Source organism: Cryptotermes secundus, unplaced genomic scaffold (genome assembly GCF_002891405.2).
Source record: "Cryptotermes secundus unplaced genomic scaffold, Csec_1.0 scaffold879, whole genome shotgun sequence".
Classification (NCBI taxonomy): Eukaryota; Metazoa; Arthropoda; class Insecta; order Blattodea; family Kalotermitidae; genus Cryptotermes; species Cryptotermes secundus.
The window spans coordinates 16,772-38,988 of record NW_019731996.1 but is presented as its reverse complement, the minus strand read 5'-3'; the positions used below and the strand labels follow the sequence as shown (position 1 = coordinate 38,988).

At 38.5% G+C, this 22,217-nt stretch overlaps 1 protein-coding gene across 1 annotated transcript; it reads right to left on the bottom strand.

Annotated features, from left to right (window-relative positions):
* Positions 1–3,223: 3,223 nt before the first annotated feature.
* On the bottom strand, positions 3,224–21,400 carry LOC111867493 (cell division cycle protein 123 homolog). The gene is made up of 8 exons (XM_023857430.2): positions 21,134–21,400; positions 17,885–18,124; positions 15,387–15,482; positions 10,094–10,204; positions 9,878–9,986; positions 6,362–6,484; positions 4,941–5,170; positions 3,224–3,271 (listed from the first exon to the last, which is right to left on the bottom strand). The coding sequence occupies exons 1-8, from the start codon at positions 21,134–21,136 to the stop codon at positions 3,224–3,226; spliced, it is 960 nt and encodes a 319-aa protein (XP_023713198.1). The 5' UTR covers positions 21,137–21,400.
* Between the last annotated feature and the right edge of the window lie 817 nt (positions 21,401–22,217).

The window sequence follows — 22,217 nt, the reverse complement described above, 5'->3', positions numbered from 1 at the left end:
TAGCTTTTGTCAGATACTGGAGAAAACAATGGGAGTACAATGAGACAGTACATCAGCTATCCACATAGCTTTTGTCAGATACTGGAGAAAACAATGAGAGTACAATGAGACAGTACATCAGCTATTTACAGACTTCAAGAAAGCCTATGATTCAGTTATGAGGGAAGTATTGTACAATATTTTGATAAGAGTTTGGGATACCCATGAAACTAGTTAGGCTGATTAAAACGGGTTTAAACAAAACATACAGTAAAGTCCATATAGGTAAACAGTTGTCTGACAAATTTTGAATCCAGAATGATCTAAGACAAGGAGATACTTTATTGCCGCTCCTTTTCAACTTTGCTCTAGAATACGCCATTAGGAAGGTCCAGGAAAACCAGGTGGGAGTGAAATTAAATGGGACACATCAGCTGTTCGTCTATGCTGATGATGTGAATCTACTAGGTGATAATATAGATACCATACAGAAAAAAACACAAACTTTAATTGACACAAGTAAGAAGGTTGGTCTAGAAGTAAACATAGAGAAAACTAAGTATATGTTGCTGTCCCATCACCAAAATGCAAGGCAAAATCATGACATTGGGATAGGAAACAGATGTTTTGCAAATGTGGCACAGTTCAGATATTTGGGAACAATGATAGCAAATCAAAACCTGATTCAGGAGGAAATTAAGAGGAGACTGAACTCAGGTAATGCTTGCTACCGTTCAGTCCGGAACCTTTTGTCTTCTTGTCTGCTGTTCAAAAACATAAAAATTAGAATATACAAAACTATAATTTTTCCTGTGGTTCTCTATGGGTGTCAAACTTGGTCTCTTGACATTAAGAGAGGAACATAGACTGAGGCTGTTTGAGAACAGGGTGTTGAGGAAAATACTTGGACAGAAGAAGGCTGAGGGATAGTAGGTTGGAGAAAACTGCATAATGAGGAGTTTCATAACTTGTACGCTTCTCCAAGTATAATTAGAATGATCAAGTCAAGGAGAATGAGGTGGGCAAGACATGTACCACGAATGGGGGAGAAGAGGAAAATACATAGAGGATATTGGTGTGAAAGCCAGAAGGAAAGAGACCACTGGGAAGACCAAGGCATAGGTGGATGGACAATATTAAAATGGATCTTAGAGGGATAGGATGGGATATGGATTGGATTTATCTGGCTCAGGATAGGGACCAGTGGAGGGCTCTTGTGAACATGGTAATAAACCTTAGGGTTCCATAAAATGCTGGGAAATTCTTGAATTGCTTCTCCTCAAGAAGGGCTCAACTCTATAAGCAAGCAAGTAAGTAAGTACTGCACCAGTGGTGTTGATGGTCTATGAATAACACACTGGCCCGGTGTGAAGAAGTTCTGAGGTTCGGAACCAACCAAAGTTTGGGCTATGCCATAGCTCAAGCAGTTAGTCGCTGGCTTCCCATCGAGGCAGCCCGGGTTCGATCCCAGGTCTGGTCAAGTGGGATTTGTGGTGGACAAAGTGGTGCTGGTGCAGGTTTTCTCTGAGTACTTCGGTTTCCCCTGTCAATCTTCGTTCCACCAACTGCTCCACAATCACCCTCACCTGTCATCTTGGGCTGGTACAATAGGCCAGAAATGGCCGCAGTACAAGGGACACAGTCCCACCCCACTTCAGAAACAGCACCACCATCACCACAGCTCTCCATATAATGTACCATTATAATGATCCCATTAAAATCCGTGGAAGCTTTCTTCCCCACAAAGTTTCCTGAGCATTTAGCTGGACATCACATTATGTTGTGAAGACAAAGTGAAGTGAAACCTGAAAACGAATTTCAAGGGGAAACAAAAGCAATACACCTTGTCTAAAGATGGTGTCAAATCCTATAATAACACAACACAGAAACGTTAAATTATTGCTTGAACAAAAGTTTCTAGCCTAGTATCTCTCATGAGGGACTTTCAACTCCATCTGAATAAACAAGGTAAAGAAGTATACTGCTATATCTCTCTATTGTTAAATATACTCTGTAAATGACAAAACTGGAGACATTAGCAGCAACACGAGGAAGGTAATGACATGACTGAAATGCTTCAGGAGTCACCTGTACATCTGTATTTTATTAGGCTAGACCCACAGAAAGAAGATCTCAAACAATTTCCAGTTCTAAAACCAATCTAACAAAATAATTATAAATACAGTCTTTTCAAAATAATGTGACTGTTGAAAAATAAACATTTCAAATATTACATAAAAAGTAGCAATAAAATATAATTACAAAACAATTCAGATACGTTATTGAAGTGGGGTTCCCAAATTTCTATCTTGAAAGGCCACTTTCAAACCACTGATATGCTTCATCAGCCATACACTTAGAAAAGAACTGTCTCATACACATGAAATATAAAACTACAAACTATAATTCCATGCTTGCAACAGGCCAAAAAGTTTATGTATAATATTAAAATTTTGTATTATGCAATTATATTTTTCATCCTGCATTAAAAAGTAAATGCTGCAATGCATAACAACCAGCTCTGTTATAGGATCCTTATTTCAACTTACCAGATAAAAAATGCAATGAACCCCCCAAAAAACATTAATGAAAATCATAATGTGATGGCCAATTTATTTATTGTTTCTTTAAAAATGCTGTCTGTAGCTTAAGACTGTATAGGACTGAATAATATAATATTCAGCAAACAATGAATTGGAAAAGTTGTGGAATGAAGCAGGCATGGGCTAATTTCAGGTAATATCTCAACATATGCCTGAAAGAATTGCAAAAACCACAAAAACCTTATTCAGGTTAACTGGTCTCCAGGAGAGACCTGAGCCTGGATCCTTTCAAATAAGAAGTAAGACTTGATCACAATGTTTGTTACTGGTAATGGTAAGTGTCCAATAAAGTTCCCTTTATAGAAGTGACAAAAGAAAAAAAAATCCTTACTAAAAAAATGTATGCAGTACTACATCATATGCTAGAATTTTATATAAACCACTGCTGACAACAAGATTTGACAACTTTAGAAGTGCTGGCATCAGTGACAGTCTATCTTTACAGTTTCTTTAATTAAAATGGCATATCACTCAAATAAATCTATTGCTATGGGACACACATTAATTTCTGGGACACACGCAGATATTCCTGTGCTAGAAGAGTATATTAAATGCAGAGAATCCAGGGGGCAATTTACAATCGCCATATCCCTTGTTACAGGACAATGCCTTTTACATAAATTACTTAATAAGGCTGAAATTTATAAATCATCTGATGCAGTGTGTCTCATTCGCTCATTCTCCACCTCCTGCAACAGATATAAACATATCACCTTACTAAATGTACAAACATGACACCACATATAATACCATCACATGTTACTAACTAGACACAGGGTTTGGACTGAAAATTGGTTTTATTTGACTCTTATAAATCATAACTACAAGTAGCGGTGACCTTAAGCTTTAACCTGACACCTGCCCGATCTCACCAAGTCAATTAGTCATCGAGTACATGCGGTAAAGTAAACTGTCTCTTCTGCCTTTTGCGATTTGTGCAAGTTGAAACATGAAGGACGTTGAAGAGCAACGTGTTTGCATGAAATTCTGTTCCAAATAGGCAAAAACTTTTACAAAGATCAAGCAAGCTTATGGAGAGGATTGTTTAAGCTATACACAATGTTACAAATGATACCAACTTTTCAAATCAGGCAGATCGTCCACCAAAGACAATCCCAAACCTGAACCACCTTCCACATCAATGGACGATGATCATGTAGAGAAAGTGCATGCTGTGATTCGTGAAAATCGCCGCCTAACTGTCCTTAAAGTTTCTGAAGAAGTAGGCATCAGTAAAAGTTCATGCCACACAATTTTGACTGAAAAACTGAAGATGCATCGTGTTGCTGCAAAATCTGTGCACTAATCTAAGCTACAATAGATCCTTGTTATATAGGATCCTCATGGACCACAAAGAAAACACAAGTCACATGATTGCTATCTTGCCAGTACATTGGTGCGCTGGCTACTGTCTAGCAACGAGCTATAACATTCGTCCACTGAGACAGAGTTTCCACTGTTGCATGTTGGAACATTTACCAAGCCACTGACAAGCGATGCTTTGAGCAAATCCATTACAACATAAAAGTTTGTGACTAAGGTATATTAATAAAATTATTGAGTTTTTAGACATTATCCATCATCCTGTTTATTTAAAACACAATGTTTTGGAGACTGGATTCTATCTCTGTCTTCAGGTAAAACCTACTCAGCCAGGCCCAATCGACAGAGCTAGTCCCCATCTCTGGACACCAGCACCAGCATATGATAGGATGAATAATCCAGGCAGAACATTAGCCATCAGCTGGAGTTAAATCAAACATGGAAAACATTAAATTAACTCCACACATGAGGCCTAGCAACTGTTCCCATGTAACATTTAATGGTCAGTGTCTATAAAATCAGTGTGCTTTCAGAATATCTCACTGAGAGTATCAAGAACTTATTGCTAAAGCAAATGAAAGGGTTAGAAGTATGCCAGAATGCCAGAATGGTAGATATTCTTGGTTACTTGATTTTTTAATAAAATGATGGTTACATTCTATACTGAAATACATAGTTAATTTGTCACATTATAGTCTACTTGAGCTTTCGGTATCTGCCTGCCTAGACAATGGCAAAGGAATAAATTAATGAAATATCCTTCTTCAAACTAGAGGTCTGGAAGCCAGACATTCGTAAATAGTAGGTCATTAAGTGTATACACTGTAAGAAGCACAGAACACTGATCATTTAATACTTCTGCACCTTGCTTTTGCTGTCAATAATGGTGACAAAGTCTGAAGACAAAGGTGAAAGGTTTGGAGTCATAGCATAAACAATATAAATGTTGAGGTCACTGATTTTTTTCAGTCGATCTAATCCTTCCTGCTGCAGCTATGGCCCTAGGGTTGACTCAGTCTCTGAAAAAATGAGTACCNTGATAATGTCCTGAGGAAAGCCATAACGCGCATGCGAATTTGGTAGGATTCCTGGATCTTCACCAAGAATCCGAAACTCCACTGTTGGAATCTCTTCATTTAAGTTCCTTTCCTTTGCACATAAATCTCCCCAAGTGAAGAGCAGTGGCAATGTTCTTTTTGGGTCAAATGGACTAAAATCTATTATCTGTATTTTATTGCTTGAATGTCTCACAATATCAAAAGTGTCTGAAAAACAGTTATGAATAAATGACATATTTACATATACAAGAGCAATTTTTTTTACAAAAAGAGCCCTCCAATAATGATATTATTAATATTCCCAACATCAGGTTTTCATTAAAAAAAATCGCCCTGTATTAGCTACAACATACTTCGAATACAATTTTCAAAAGTTTTTTTACTGCTAGTGGGGTGGGACTAAGTCCCTTGTACTGAAGCCATTTCTGGCCTATTGTACCAGCCCCAGATGATAGGTGAGGGTGATTGTGGAGCAACTGGTGGAATGAAGATTGGCAGGAGAAACCGAAGTACTCAGAGAAAACCTGCCCCAGTGCCACTTTGTCCACCACAAATTCCACTTCACCAGACCCGGGATTGAACCCGGGAAGCCAGCAACTAACCATCTGAGCTATGGCGCAGCCCATTTTCAAAAGTTACTAAGATTCATACTACAACTTTAAAATGGCACTAAGATACAACTGATAACTAATTCCACAGAGCAGACTGAGAAGCTAACAGTAGTTCAGCTACTCAAAAAACTGCCCACCTTTTATGGAATTTAAAGATTGATTACCGATTCACAAAGACAAACTAATATACTGGTTTAATTGACTAAAATGCAATGATAATTTGTGACTAAACAAACTGAATCTGAACTTGAAAACTAAAGTAAATTAACATAAATTCTAGTGATGGCATTTCCTCCATATTAGATGATATGTTTGTTTTCACCATGATCTAGTTTCCAGAGCCCTGCTGGTGAACAAAGAGTAATGGATACTCAGCAAACAGCCAATATTCTTACCAACTGTTTTTTATTTATTTAACACTGCACTATCAACTGCAAAGGTAATGGCAGAAGTAAGAGTCCACAAGACTGGATAATTTATTCTTAACACTGGGTGATCCACACAACTGCGGCAGTCTTCAACAAAATAAATTTAATAATCTTCTCATGTTACTACAGAGAGGCAAGTATGAAACTTCATAAGGTATTCATACTATGTCCTTCATAATATGAAAAATACAGTTAACTTAGAACTTGAAAGAATGCTGTACACTTAGAACAGCAAAACTGATTTAAGGGGCACAAACAATATCACGCTTATGTGACGTCTTAACATATCACAACTCAAGACACAGCCTTCAGATAAGCAGAGAACTTGATTAAACTGATTTAAATTGATTATTACTTACAATTAGGTATAGGGAAATTTCCTTTTATTTTCTCTTTGAAAAACGTTGTAATTTCTTCCATAATCTGGTATTTTCTTTGAGTTAAATGTCCATAATACACTTTGTAGTCACGCTGAGAAATAGCTATAATAAAATAAAACATTAAAGCATGTAGCTAATTTTTAAAATTAACAAATTGCACATAAAGCATATTTTGTTGGAATTTTTATTCCCATAGTAGTGATTAAGAAGAGTTTTATCTTCTGGAACATAATGCCACATAGTCTGGTGAATGTCAACCATCATTTCAAAGGACCATACTGGCCCCATCTTCATGGTTGAGGAGTAAGCCAATCTTTGCTTGCTGCCTGCTTCATGATGGTTTCTTGGTTGATAAGATCTAACAGTGTGTGCTGAAGGTATATTGATATAATTATTGTGTTTCTGGACATTATCAATTGTCCTGTTTTTGGTTTAAAACACATGCTTCAGAATGAATTCTGGCTCCATTTCCAGGTGAAACCTACTGAGTTGGGCTTGTATAATTCCCAAACCTGAATTAACAATTAATGCAGCTGCTATATGCTGTGATATGAAGGAAAGAAACCATATTCCAGGTGAAGAACAGGTATTTTATTAGCTTCTCAGTAAAATATAAACTGAACTATTTTATCTGAGTCCAGCTAAGTAACAGGTTGGAAGTGAAGCTTCAGTTGAAGACTAAGTTTCTGATATTGTGCTAACTGATTAGGCCTACTGCACACCACTGTATGGAGCAATGGTGAATGAATGACTGATGGATGAAAAGTTAAAATAGTCATACAATCCCTGCTCATTGTCACTCTGCCTATCACAAACCGAATATGGAGAATTCTGAGATTGAACCTGGCCTCATAACTGAGAAGCTAGAGTCTTAGTGATGGACCTATGGCAAGAACCCTATTGCTTATTATATAATTTTATTTATTATTTATTGAACAATTCTGTCTATATCCCGTATTACATAGAATTGAATGGCAGGGTGGTTAGAAAATAATGAATTGGAAAGAAGCAGTCATGACTTAATTTGAGGTAAAAATCCAGCCTTTGCCAGGAAAGAGGAAAGTATATAAAAAAAAACTCTGTTAGCACAGCTGGTGTCCTAGCTGAGACTCATAATGGCACCTCTTGAATACAATTCAGAAACCTTACCACCTCAGCCACTTCCTTCGTCCCTCCTCAGGGCAGGCTCAAATTTATTTTGTACAGGTATGAAACATTCCTCTTATTTTGAGCAAAGAACATAAATCAAAAGTTTGAAAAAAAGGTGCTTAGGAAAACATTTGTACCTATACTGTGGCCACAGACAGAAGTGTCCCACAGAACACTAATCCTTCCAGCAGCACTATGGCCATGGGATCGACTCAGCCTTTAACAGAAATGAGTACCAGGAATCTTCCTGGGGGGTAAAGGGTGGCCAAAGCATAAGGCTGACAACCTTACTGCCATCTGTGAGCCGACTGTCTAGACAAAATGTGGGAGCCTCGACATCTCACAACCCTATGGGCCTTCACGGCCTGTTACAGGGATAGCTTTACTTTTTTTAATAACGTTCACTAGTGACATGCATTTTGGGTCAGTTCATATAGGCCAGAGAGGTCTGGAGAGGAACACAACAGTAGTCACCGATTAGGAAGCCTCAAGCACTGTCATCATCATCATAAATGGGACAAATTTCTGTGGCCTCAGTATAACATGGATGAAGATGTGTAGTTTATTGAATTGAATTGAATTTATCTGCATTCCATAAACCCTAAGCAGGTTAATACCTTTGGATATAGAACAAGTGAAAAGAATACCTACTGGTACAAGTAATTTTATCTTAAACTAATATAGCTTAATTCTACATTAGTCTCTATTTACATTTAGGTATACGTCTACAGAGTAGAAGGAACGAGCATGCAGATAATTCTTTAGCTCTGATGTAAAATGTTTAATATCATTACTCAAGTTTATGATACTTTGTGGGAGACTATTGTACACTTTTATGCCAAAAAAGTAGACTCCTTTTTGAAATAGTGATAAGTTTGATGAAGGTAGATGGAAGCGATATTTTTGTCTAGTATTCATGTTATATATACTGGAATTTAATTCAAATTTATTTTTGTTGTACACAACAAATAAAAGAAGCAATAGTATGAGGGGATACCCAAAAGAAACCGAACTTATTTTTTTTAAACTTATTTATTCAAATTTTAAGCACAAACCTTCATTCCCCTTCAAAGTACTCTCCACTTACACTGATACACTTGTCTAGTCTTTTATTCCATTTTTCAAAACATTGTCTAAATTCATCTTTTGAGATGCTTGACAGCGCCTCCGTCGTTTTTTCCTTCACCTCAGCAACATCAGCAAAACGCTTTCCTTTCATGTCTCTTTTCATTCGAGGAAACAAAAAAAAAGTCGCACGGGGCAAGGTCGGGTGAGTATGGAGGGTGAGGAACAGGGGTCATACCATTTTTGGTCAAGAATTGTCGTACAGACAGGGCTGTGTGAGCAGGGGCATTGTCATGATGGAAAAACCAGTCACCCGACTGCCACAAATCTGGCCGCTGAGCTCCAAGTCACTCCCGACAGCTCCACAATTTCTTCAATGGTCCGTCGTCGATCTTCCTTGATGATTTCACGAATTTTTTCAACATTTTCATGTGTTCGGGCCGTGGAAGGACGACCAGAACGAGGTTTGTCATCAATTGACATTTCACCATTTTTGAAACGGGAAAACCACTCAAACACTTGAGTTTTCCCCATAGCATCGTCCTTGTACGCCGTTTTTAACATTTCAAGAGTTTCTGTTCCACTTTTCCCGAGCAAAAAGCAGAATTTCACCGCCGCACGCTGTTCACGAAAATCAGCCATTGCAAAAACGACGATCACACAAAACAGTTGTCACTATAAACTCTGCCGAAACTAGTCCTTACCTTCTGAAGCAACGGTAGTCGGCTTATCGACTCAGGAATGTTACCTCTATGTGCTCATAGCGGCAAAACGCAGTACTACAATAGCTCTGCCCACAAAAAAATTAGTTCGGTTTCTTTTGGGTACCCCATCGTATGTATTGTGATTGAAGAGGTAGAATTTTTAATTTCTTAAATAAATCTCTACATGAATCTCTACTTCTGCGTCCTGTAATGATTCTAATTATATTCTTTTGTATCTTAAAAATTTTTACACTATGTGAAGAGTTCCCCCAGAATATTAATCCATAGTTCATAATAGAATGTAGGTCATCTGGTACTGTTGTAATAATAAAATCCAGTAGGCTATAAAAGCATGAATTTTTGTTGGGAAATTTCTTGAAAGATTAAGCAGACTGAAGGATAACAACAGGGATTTTAGGGAAATGAGTTGTGACATTAGGGGTAACTAGCTCAGGATCATGACTGATTGCAAGAATAGTTGTGTTGAACCTTCACGTTCAAGAAATTTGTTACAGAAATGCAACCTATCCTTGAGTAAAATGGTATTCTTTACTTTATATATATATTGCTTACATACCAATTAATTGCTGCTTGCATACAAAACAACGAAATTCATTTCCTGGATCTATGTTTTGCCATTTCCTGAGAACAATGCAACTGTTCGAACTGCTGGGGGGTTGCTGCTGCTATAGAGAAAGAAAAATAAAATAAATTTAATTTATTTGGAACAATACAGATCTGAATACCTCTCACTGAAGACTAACTGACAGTAAACGTTTAACAAAATACTTACCATGCTGCATGTCAAATCCTTCACAAGTAAATCAGAACTCTTTAAAAGAAGATAAATATCCTCAAGTGATGTACATTTCAAAGATTTTGTAGATGTTATCCATGCTGCATCCTGTCAAAAAAATACAGCATGACATGAGACATCATACCCAACATGCAGACATAATGTATCATGACTACAATATTGTCAGTAGCCAAGTTACTTAATTCAATTCAATTCGTGTTTATTTACGTGTATGTGCAAACTTAACAGCACAGTGGCCAATTACAAAGTTAGCACAAGTACAAAGAAATACACAAAAAATTAGAGAGCAAAATACAAAATATGACAGTCTATACAATAGCAATAAATTAGTAACAATTCCAAGAAAAAAATTAAGTTAGCTTTAACAGGCAAGAAAAATAAAATAAGTACATTTCGAATGGTTATTCCATTATGTGGTGAGAAAGGACAATACACATACATACACACACAGAAGTTAATAATAATAATAACCCAATTCATTCTTATTTATTTGTGTGGCAGCTCAACATCCTAATTCAATTCAATTCAAATCACGTTTATTTTCATACAACTTAACACTTTGCGGACCGGTGGCATATTTTTATGCCCAGCGCTTTTAAACGTGGCGGTGGCATATTATTATGGCTTTGGGACACGTTATGTTGAAACACACTATACTTTGCTCTGGTGCCAGGCAGACGCAAGACTGGTGCGTGACAGACCTCCTGAATGTTTGCTTCGTAGTCAGTAACATGACCCCGCTGTTTATGACCCAACTGTTTTCCTTTCTCACTCCAAAAGAAAATGCCTTTGTTCATCTTCCAGCTGCATGCACCAGGCAGGAAGTTACTAGTGCAAAATGGATCAAGGTCGGAAGAGGTTGAGGTCCGAGCGTTTTCCCAGAGAACAAGAAATATCTGACTTGTTCTCCGATGAGCTATATGACGTCCTTTGTGAGTCTTGTAGTATTAGCGACTCACAATCGGATAGTGAGTGTGGCAGGGGCGAACAAAAAATTGTGGCCACAGACAGTGAAAGTGAAAGTGACAGTAGCTCCGACGAAAGTGCGGGTAAAAACACTGCAGGGACAGCCACATGGGGAAAAGTACACAAAACGCCTGCTTTGGAACAGTTTACTGGAAATCCAGGGGTGAAGCAAATTCCATCGGACCCAACGCAAGTGTCTGAAGTAGCGGAACTGTTTTTCCACAATTCACAATTCGAGCATGATTGATGTTCAAAGGAGACATGGACAGGTAAAGAAGCCTGTATGTATTTCCGAGTATAATTTGTTCATGAAGGGAGTTGATAGAGCCTATCAGTACTTGGCCTATTATTCTCTTCCTCAGAAAACAGTAAAGTGGACAAAGAAAGTTGCCTTGTGGCTTATAAATTGTGCCATTTTCAATTCATTTTTGGTTTTCAAAAATCTAAACCTTCATTCAAAACTGAAATACAAGGCATTTCTGCTGAATGTGGCAAAAGCCCGGGCTACAGACCACACGGTGGCGGCAGACACAGTCTTAGTACGACTGGGGCCGTCTACTCCCACCCCATGCAGGCCTCATTTTGACCCCCCTGGGCGACTCTCAGGTGATATGCGGAAACATACCCTCGTGAAAATTGTGAAGAGTGAACATGCCAAGGGGAAGCAGCCTTCTAGGCGATGCCATGATTGCACAGTACACAACAAAAGGAGTATGACTGTCTATACATGCAAGTTCTGTGTAATGCCACTTCACAAAGGAGAATGTTTCCAGAAATATCACACTCTCAAGCACTTCTAGGAGCATTGGTAAGTGTTCTCCAAAAATTTTAGTTCATAAAATTAATTAGGAGATTTTATATTAATTTAAAAATGAACAGTGTACAAGTTAGGGTAGTAGGTTTAAAAATGCCGGTCCCCAGGGTGATTTAAATATTTAAATTGCCGGTCCGCAAAGTGTTAACAGCACAGAGGCCAAATAAACGGTTAGCATGAGTACATAGAATTACATAAAAATAATTAATAAACAAATACAAAATTTGAGAGTCTACATAATGACAATAGATTAATAATAATGCCAAGAAAAATTAAAGTTAACATTAACAGGAGAGAACAACAAAATAAGACCACATACACAAAAGTAATATTAAGAGTATCATTAACAAATATTATTAACAATTTTAGGTTCAGTGTCACTGGCAGAAACTGTTCCGATTGCAAATATGTCGAGATCTTTACACACCACATTGGCAGCATTGGGGCAGTGAGCAGAAGGACAGTGTTTATTACAGGGACAAACACCAATCAATGAGAAGTCCCTAAGACTGCTGGGAGGAACACACGAAAGCTAACATTTTCCAAAAGAGAAGAGCAGGATTTAAGACCACGAAAGACCTGAGCAAGAAAAAGTGCATCAAGGTGATGTCTCCATTTATGTAAAGACTATAGACTTAATTCTCTAAAGCATCAGTATAATTATATGAAATATGAGGAAAAAACGATAAAAAGAGATGGACACAAACTTCTGCTGGATGCGCTCAAGCTTATTGGCATCAGTCAAGGTGATGGAGTTCCAAACTACTGAGGCATATTCCAACTTGGACCTGACTAAAGTAAAATATAGTACATACAGACTCTCCAGGGAGGAAAACCTGTAGGTAATGGAGCGAATAAGGCCTAAAATCTTTATGCATTCAGAAAATATGTAATTAACATGTGTGTGTGAAAATGTAACTTTGAATCAAAGAAAACACCCAGGTCCTTAATACTGCTGGTGCGTGTAAAGATAGCATGACAAAGCTGATACTCGTAGCTCAGAAAATTTGTTTTTCTGGTGTATGATACAACATGTGTTTCAGCAATATTAAGTTTCATGGAGGTAGCAGTGCACCAGTCACTTACGGAATTAATGTCAGATTGAAGTAAGAGGCAATCATGTGGAGAGTTAATAATGCTGAAAAATTTTAGATCATTGGCAAAAATTAGAAATTTACAGTAGTTAATGAAGTCGCAGAGGTCATTTATAAATATGTAGGTAAGTCAATAATTATCCGCAATGTTGCTATAAATTTTATTTCAATACAAATAGAAAACTTACATTAACACAATTTTTCAACATAGTCCTCTTGTTTTGCAACGCACTTGGTCCATCGTTGCACAAGCTTCCTGGTGCCCTCAGAAAAGAAGGTTTTTGGCTGAGCAGCGAGCCACGCATGCACCGCTTCCTTCACTTCTTGGTCCGAAGTGAATCGACGGCCCCTTAATGCCTCCTTGAGTGGACCAAACAAGTGGTAGTCAGAAGGGGTAAGATCAGGACTATACGGAGGATGAGCCATTACATCAAACTTGAGTTTCCGGAGGGTTTCAGCAGTATGGGCAGCAGTATGTGGACAGGCATTGTCCTGCAACAACACAACACCTTTCGACAGTAGTCCTCGGCGTTTGCTTCAAATTGCAGGCTTTAGCCTGTCAGTAAGCATCTCACTGTAATGAGCACTGTTTATTGTTGTGCCCCTCTCCTGATAAGGTTCCAGTACTGGGCCTTGTGAGTCCCAAAAAACTGTAAACATCAGTTTTCCTGCGGATGGTTGGCTTTTGAACTTTTTCTTGCTGAGCGATTGTGGATGTTTCCATTCCATACTCTGCCGTTTACTCTCCGGCTTGCGATTTTCGTCACCAGTGATGATTCTGTCTAATCATTACCATAGCAATCCAAATGTTCTTGGCAGATGTCCAAGCGCGTTTGTTTATGCAACACTGTGAGTTGTTTTGGGATCCATCTTGCACAGACTTTATGAAACCCAAGTCTGTTGTGGATGATTTCGTACGGAGAACCATGACTAATTTGCAGACAATTTGCCACTTCATCAATAGTCACTTGTCTGTCTAACAGAACCAAGTCACATGCACGCTCAATGTTGTCCTCATTTGTGGCCATGGATGGTCGTCCGGCTCCTTCCTCATGTGTAACACTTGTGCAACCATTTTAGAATTTTTCAATCCATTCGTAGACACTCCGTTGCAGCAAAACACTGTTCCTGCATTGTGCTGAAAGTCTTTGATGGATTGCGGCCCCTCATACACCTTCTGACCACAAAAACCTGATCACTGAACGTTGCTCTTCTTTGGTGCAAACAGGAAGTGGAGCAGCCATGATTAACGGCCATGCAGCGACGATGGAACTGACCTAGCAATATCAAACCTGCGCAGAAATAATGACAAGGAAACCATGCATGGCAATGCTTTGCAAAACGACAGTGTTGCCAACAGAAACACAAATAAAACTGCATTGCAGATAATTATTGACTTCCCCTCGTACATTGAAAAGAAAAGGCCCCAGAACAGAGCCTTGTCACACACAGGATGTTACATGAAAAGGCAGGGAGAGAGTGCCAGAAACGTGAACCCAAGATCATCTGTTGGCTAAGTAACTGCAAAACCAGCTAACATAAGAATCAGAGAATCCGAAGGAGCTAAATTAATGCAAGAGCATATTATGAGGGACGAGATCAAAAGCATTAGAAAGATCAAAATAAACGGCACCAGCTTGACACTGACTGCAGACAACAGGCGTCAAGAAGTCAAGAAACATCACCAAATTGGTAACTGTAGATTTAGTTCTGGTAAAGCCATGTTGGTTGGTTTCAAATTTAGCAAAATGAGAAATATGATCATGAATAATGAATTCAAACAATTTAGAGAAATTACTGAGAATAGAAATAGGCCTGTAGTTGCTCACAGTGGCATGATTGCCTCTTTTAAATACTGGTACAACAGCAAATCCTTTCAATGCAGCAGGAAAATACTGCTGCATCAGACTCAAGTTAAATATATGCCTAAGTATAGGAATAAAAATACCTGCACACCCTGTGATGATAAAACCAGGAATACTGTCAAGCCCAACAGATTTTGATGGTTTTAGTCTCTTTATGGCTTTGTAGACATCGGCATCAGAAAAGGGGGAAAGGGATAAAAATTCAGAAGATTGCGAGAGAGGGTGAATGTCCTTAACATAACTGAAATAATGTCAGAGATTAAATACTGAGAATGAAGTGCTGAGGATGATCATTAAAAATTAACAGTTACGAATTAGGAAGTAAGCAGTCATGTCTTATTATGAGTTATTATCTCAGCACCATCCTTAAGAGACTGAATAAAAAAGCTCAGCCAGAATGGTCAGTAGCTGACCATGATTTGAAAAGGGCACCTCAAGAACATCTCCAGAACATTAGTACTACATCAATCTATCCATATATTTAATTTATACTAATTATAAAACATTAAATATAAAACTTCTTATCATACAACTGGAGCAGTCCAATTCAGCTTGATGAAAACTTCACCTCCAAGTTGATTGATACCATCCTTCAGAGCTTTGCTGAATGCAGGAAAACTAGGTTGCTGACACAAAAGAAATGATAAATTAGTAAAATAAGTAAGAACTGGTTCTAAAGGTAGTAAGTAATAAAATTACAGACTTCTGTGCCATGACACTGTACAGTTTGCAGAGAGGTATCCGTATTTGTAGGCACCTGCTGCCTACATCTTCAGGGCTGAAGACTGTCTCTTCTATCCTGAAGATGGGGGACAGCAGGTGCCTACAAAATATTGGTACATATATATATCAAACAACATGGTATAAAATCCCAGAAGACTACAATCTTGATAGTACAATAAGCAACTAAAGAAGAGTGGAAAGCATACTCCAACGCAATACACAAATTTTCCAAATATTTTATTTACCTCTTTATACACATGACTGGATTCAACACTCACTTATTTCTCATACAAATGTACTACTGCAAAGCTAACTGCATTTTAAATAGCACATCACACAGATACTGTGAAAGGAATACAGAATACAGAGTTGCAATCTGTATTAAAACAGAGCAGAGAAATACACTGGAAGATGAGGCACCGGCCAAACAATTAATGTCAAATAATACTACGTCTATACCACGGGCCTCCAACCAGTTTGCTGTATGTATACAAGTTTTGAATATACCATTATGTATTAATTATGAAATTAAACAGGACACATCAGCTGTTGGTCCAAGCCGATGATGTGAATCTACTGGATGATAATATATAGATACCATAAAGAAAAACATACAAACTTTAATTGACGCAAGTAAGGAGGTTGGTCTAGAAGTAAACATAGAGAAAACTTAATGTATATTGATGTCTTGCTACACGAATGAAGGGTGAAATCATGACAGAGATAGCTAACAGACCCTTTCAAACTGTGGCACAGTTCAGATTTTTGGAAAAACGATAACAAATCGAAACCTGATTCAGGAGGAAATTAAGAGGAGACTGAACTCAGGTAATGCTTGCTACCATTCAGTCCAGAACCTCTTGTCTTCTTGTCTGCTATCCAAAAACATAAAAATTATAATATACAAAACTATAATTTTGCCTGTGGTTCGGTATGGGTGTGAAACTTGGTCTCTGACATTAAGGGAGGAACACAGACTGAGGGTGTTTGAGAACAGGGTGTTGGGGAGAATATTTGGACCAAAGAGAGATAAAGTGACAGGAGCTTGGAGAAAACAGCATAATGAGGAGCTTCATAATTTGTACTCTTCTCCAAGTATAACTAGAATGACCACGTCAAGGAGGATGAGGTGGGCCAGGCATGTAGCACGAATGGGGGAGACAAGGAATGCATATAGGATATTGGTGGGAAAACCAGAAGGAAAGAGACCACTGAGAAGACCAAGACGCTGTTGGGTGGAAAATATTAAAATGGATCTGAGAGAGATAGGATGGGATGGTATGGATTGGATTGATCTGGCTCAGGATAGGGACCAGTGGAGGGCTCTTGTGAACACAGTAATGAACCTTTGGGTTCCATAAAATGCTGGGGAATTCTTGAGTAGCTGCAGAATTGGTGGCTCCTCAAGAAGGGCTCAGCTCCATGAGTAAGTAGGTTGGTAACATCATGACATGACAGCACTGCATATTCCCATTAGGGCTGCTACAACCATAATTAATGAGAAATGGTATTCCCTTTCAGAGAATAAAAATTCAAACATGTTATGACAAACACTCCCCATATCCTTTCCAACTAACCAGTTGCAATCCTTCCATTTTTTATATTACATAACTTCTAAAGCTAATAAAACACAATTAAGCAAAATGTAAATCCCTTGTGTACAAAACTTCAACCCTGAGACAATAAGGAACACACAGTTACACACAAACGAAAGTGGAACAAAGTATTTTTTAACCGGGCTTCAGCTAATGTGTACATACATATACTTGCATAGATCCATCTTGTGTGTTTGGATATGTCACATTTTGTCATCTTTACTCATTTAGAAAAATGCGTTTCCAATAACATACTAAGGCAAACCATTACTATTACTTACTGTTGTCAGGATTCTGAGGAGCAAATGTGGGAATCCTGATACTGAAAAATTTGAGATTCTAACCAATTTGGAATTGTTTTGTGAAGAGGATGGTTGAGATGAATTAGACTGTGGGTTCCAGAGTGAGGTTCATTTTGTTTATTGAAAATCTGAGAATATTAAACAATTAAATCCTTAGTACCTGTCAGAAATGAGTACCACGAATTAAATAAATAACTTTCCTGGGGAGTAAAGCGCGGCCAGCGCATAAGGCTGACAACCTTACCACCATCTTTGAGCTGACTGTCTAGATAATGTGGGACCCTCAACGTCTCACAACTCTATGGGCCTTCACGGCCTGTTACAGGGATAGCTTAAAAAAATAAGTACCTGTCAGGTGGTACAAAATCTTATGAGTCAAAGATCTTAAGAATGTCATTTCCAATTTACCTTTATTTCAGAGGAAGTTTCTTCAGTATTTTCCAAATCAAGACAGTCTCCTTCATGATCAGAATACACTGCTGCACTACTGTTATATACTTCTTCTGGAAGGACAAGGGTTGAATCTTCTAACAAATAGCTGACAACATCATTACAAATTGGTATGACAATTGACTGTGCTGTATGATCCTTGAAGAGTGGATACCAGTTTTGAAATGAGCATGCTTTCATATCAGATGTAAGTATTATCTGCAACAAGATATAACACTTCCATCTATAAAGCTGAATATATTATGAACCTGACAAAAGGATAATTCTTCATAAACTGAAGGGATGATAGAAAAAAAATTAGGTGGCTCCAGTTTTTACTGAAACTGAGATAAAGGTACTACTTAATAGAAACAAATTTGAGACAAACGTTGGTGGAAAAGCATTGCAGCTCCAACCATTTTCCATGCAGTTATAAAGCCAAAGCGGTTACGTGATACTCCTGTTTCCTAAAAGAAAAGGTAGCTCCTGGATTAAACTGGTTTATACATCAGATGTAGTGCCTGATCCCATTAATGTGTGGTTCCCACTGTTTCTTGCAATGAGAATGTTCTGTACTTCTCTATTTGAATTGATTATTAATTTGTATCTGCACTAGTTTGGGAGAAGTGTTTGTTGGTGGAGTGCCATATGATTGTGAACAAATTTAGAGGTCAAATTAAGAAAATGCTCCAGATTTAAATGAAAATCATTCAGTTTTGTTGTAAAACAGGGTATGAGAAAAGTGTCATCTGCTACCATTTGCGAAAATAGAGTTAGAAAATATAAAAGGGCAACAGGACAAGAATATCTAACATACACATAACAGTTCCTGCTTGAAAAGCTGAACTCCACGCTGTGATTCTAAAATAGCTACTTATCTCAAAGAAAAACTGCTTAAAATGTTTAATGACTTGGCTAATAAAAAAAGACAAGATATCGACAGTGGATGACTACTGACAGATAAATGCTAGTAACAACAGTGTAAATATTTCTCAAGTCCCCTCTGAGTACTGTACTCCTGATGACCACAGCTAAGAAACAATTATACAGAGTGTTTCATGACTTTAGGTCATAACTGCGGGGGGGGGGGGTATTTCCTAGGTCTTTGTGATCAAAAAAGTTCATATAAACATGTGTTAGATTTTGGATGGTTACAGAGCTATGACCGTTTTTTCATTCCCATACACGCCCTCATGTGAACCGCGTCTGCCAGCTGGCGGGTTGCTATTTTTAGCCAGCTACAGACAGAGCGCTCTCGTTACCTCGACACTTGAGATGTACCTAAGGCGGGGAGGGTTGGTATGTCCAGCGTCGTTCACAACCAAGCGGCAGCTTGTGTTGCGGCCAGCGGTGGCATTTTCAAAAATCAGCTTTAAGCACCAATATATTCAAATTAAAGGTAATTTCACGAAGTTAACTTTACATTCATACTTTAAATGTATCATGTATTATGCTGGTTTATTATTTTGTTCCGTTTATTGTCAGTAATCGTTACCTTCTATTCAGAGTTTAAAACGGTCATAACTCTGTAACTGTCCAAAATCGGACACATGTTTATATGAACTTTTTTTGATCACAAAGACCTAGAAAATCACCTCCTGCAGTTATGCCCTAAAATCGTGAAACACCCTGTATTTGAAGACATGTTCAAGAAAGCTCAAACACTTGCACGTACTCAAAAAAAAAAGTGTAATTTCCTCCTCAAAAACCAAGTTCAGACAAAACTATCTCCAGATGCAAGTGTGTAGAACATCACAAATAGAGTAATTTTGCAAGACGAAAAATATCAAGCAGAAGACATTAGAGGATGAGTAACTTAAAAATATGACTGAAAGTGGTGTCTTGCATGTGTGTTGTAAGTGAATGGCACTGAAATCAAACTAAAATGTTTGCATCCTTCTGGCCTCAGGGTATCTTTCATGTATCCTTCACTAACAAACATTTTGTGGGTTCTTCCTTCCAAGGAGTTTATAAAAATGGATCCAGAAACTGTAATGGGTCACACACATGTTATCAATGAAAAGAAATCCTGTTGAACCAATGAGGAACTATAAAGCAGACTTCACAGACTGTAAATAGCTGCTCTTGTAAGTATATTTTCTTCTAATTTTAATGAGGACGTCTGCCAAGTTTCTTTTTTGCGTTTCTTATTAATGCTGTATTACCTATGTAGCTTACTGTAATCTTTAATCCCATTAACGAACAACATGAGCGTAACCTGTAGTTATGAACAGGTACAGATCTCATCAACCCATTCATGTCCCAACATGATACACTACAAAAATGTACTTATGACTCATAAAACATTTTTGGAAAAATTTGCACAAGACTGATTATATGCTTTTTTTTATAACTGAAAATTGAAAAATGAAAATTCCACGAGAGAGCTTTCAATTTGTACAAGAATTAGCTCACTATCTCAATTAGGAACAGAGTTACAAGCAATCTGGTGAATAAGCTGGAGGAAGAAGTTCTGGCAAACTTCGTAGTTCAGAATGTAGTACCCTTGAAACAATACAGAAAAGAAAAACATCACATTTATCACGCACTCATCAGACCCTGTAGGCTTACAAAATGTAGTTGATATCAACGATGGCCATGCCAATAGCTGTGCCAATTTACCTCCAGGTAAAAATGCAGTGGTTGTAGCTCACGGTCCGGCTACTAATTTCTCGTTTATAATTATTCTATGGGCGTTATGTGGGGGCACGCAGTAGCGTAGTTGGTTGAGGCACAATGCTACAAGCTGGAAGGTCGCGGGTTCAAGTCCCAGTGAGGTCATTGGAATTTTTTAAATTGACCTAATCCTTCCAGCCGCACTATGGCCCTGGGGTCAACTCAGCCTCTAACAGAAATGAGTACTAGGAATATTCTTGGGGGTGAAGGCCGCCCAGCACGTAGGTCTCACAACCTTGCCGCCATCTATGAGCCGATTGTCTAGAAAATGTGGGTACCTCAACATCTCACAACCCTATGGGCCTCCACGGCCTGTTACAGGGATAGCTTTACTTTACTTATCATTGCCACATAACCAACATACTTAACAGCGTGTAGTAAAGAAATGCGTTCACTACTCTACCATTGACACTAAAAATATCCTGTAAATCAACATGAAATATGCCACAGAAATCGAATTCGGTTTGAACATAGTTTTTAATAGTCCCACTTTTTTTAACAAGGTATAATATCGCGAATCGAAAGTTAGAATGTCAAACAGTCCGCACTCACCATTTTCAGTTTTCTCAATTTGTACTCAAGGTGAAATATCACTTCCCTGCGGCACGCAAATTATGCTTCATGTCATACTTGCATATCTAATATTCAGCCTTGTGGGATATCCTACAAATTTAAACTTAACATCTTTCTCCAACCGTTACTGAACCGACTGAAACCACGGATACCAAAGGTATACTACGTATACTACTATTCCAAATGAGCTTATACCGTACAATCGTCAGGATAACAAGTACATACAACATTGAACAGAGAGAATTCCCTAATTTTAATTGCTGTCACTAACGAATAAGAGAAGTCTGGAGAGTCTAGGCGGTCTAGGCGGTCTTAGCTGAGGGCTCGACGGCCGTGGAGTCTAGGCGGTCTTAGCTGAGGGCTCGACGACCGTGGAGTCTAGGCGGTCTAGGCGGTCTTAGCTGAGGGCTCGACGACCGTGGAATCGGGTTCGATTCCCAGGTAAGAGATATTTCTTTCCGTGACGTCCAGAAAGACTCTGGGGCCCACCCAGCCTCCTATAGCTCCTATACGTCCTATACCTTGGGTAGCCGGAACCGCCTGGTCTTTATCCCCAAGGATACATTGGCCTTGGCGTGAAGCTGATCACTAGCTCCCATCTAGTGCCAAGGTTAAGAATTGTGAAGCTATACCTCCACTCACCTATACATTTTCACGGCGTGGTGTTTAATTAAAACCCAGGAATAACTTTACGTTACTAATGTAACAGGGATCAGTGAAGCAGGTTGACAGGGCATCTATTTTAGTGATCCGTGGGTTGGTGGCCGTGGCAGTCCATTGTAGGTTCCGTGATGGCAGTAGACATCGGCAGAGTTTGTAGAGATTAAAAATATGAAAAGATGTAGTAGATTAGGAACTATTAGGAGCATTAGGAGCAGGGGGGTGTAAATCCCATAGGGGAGAGGGAATCACGCAGACCAGCCATCTATGTTCAGCTACATGAACTAGATAGTCTGGAAATGACTGGAATCGGTCATAATACACCTATCGCAAATAATCGAATCGCATTAGTGTCAGCCAATCAGAGGATCTTAAATTTCGGTTGAATGCTTTGGGCGGTAGT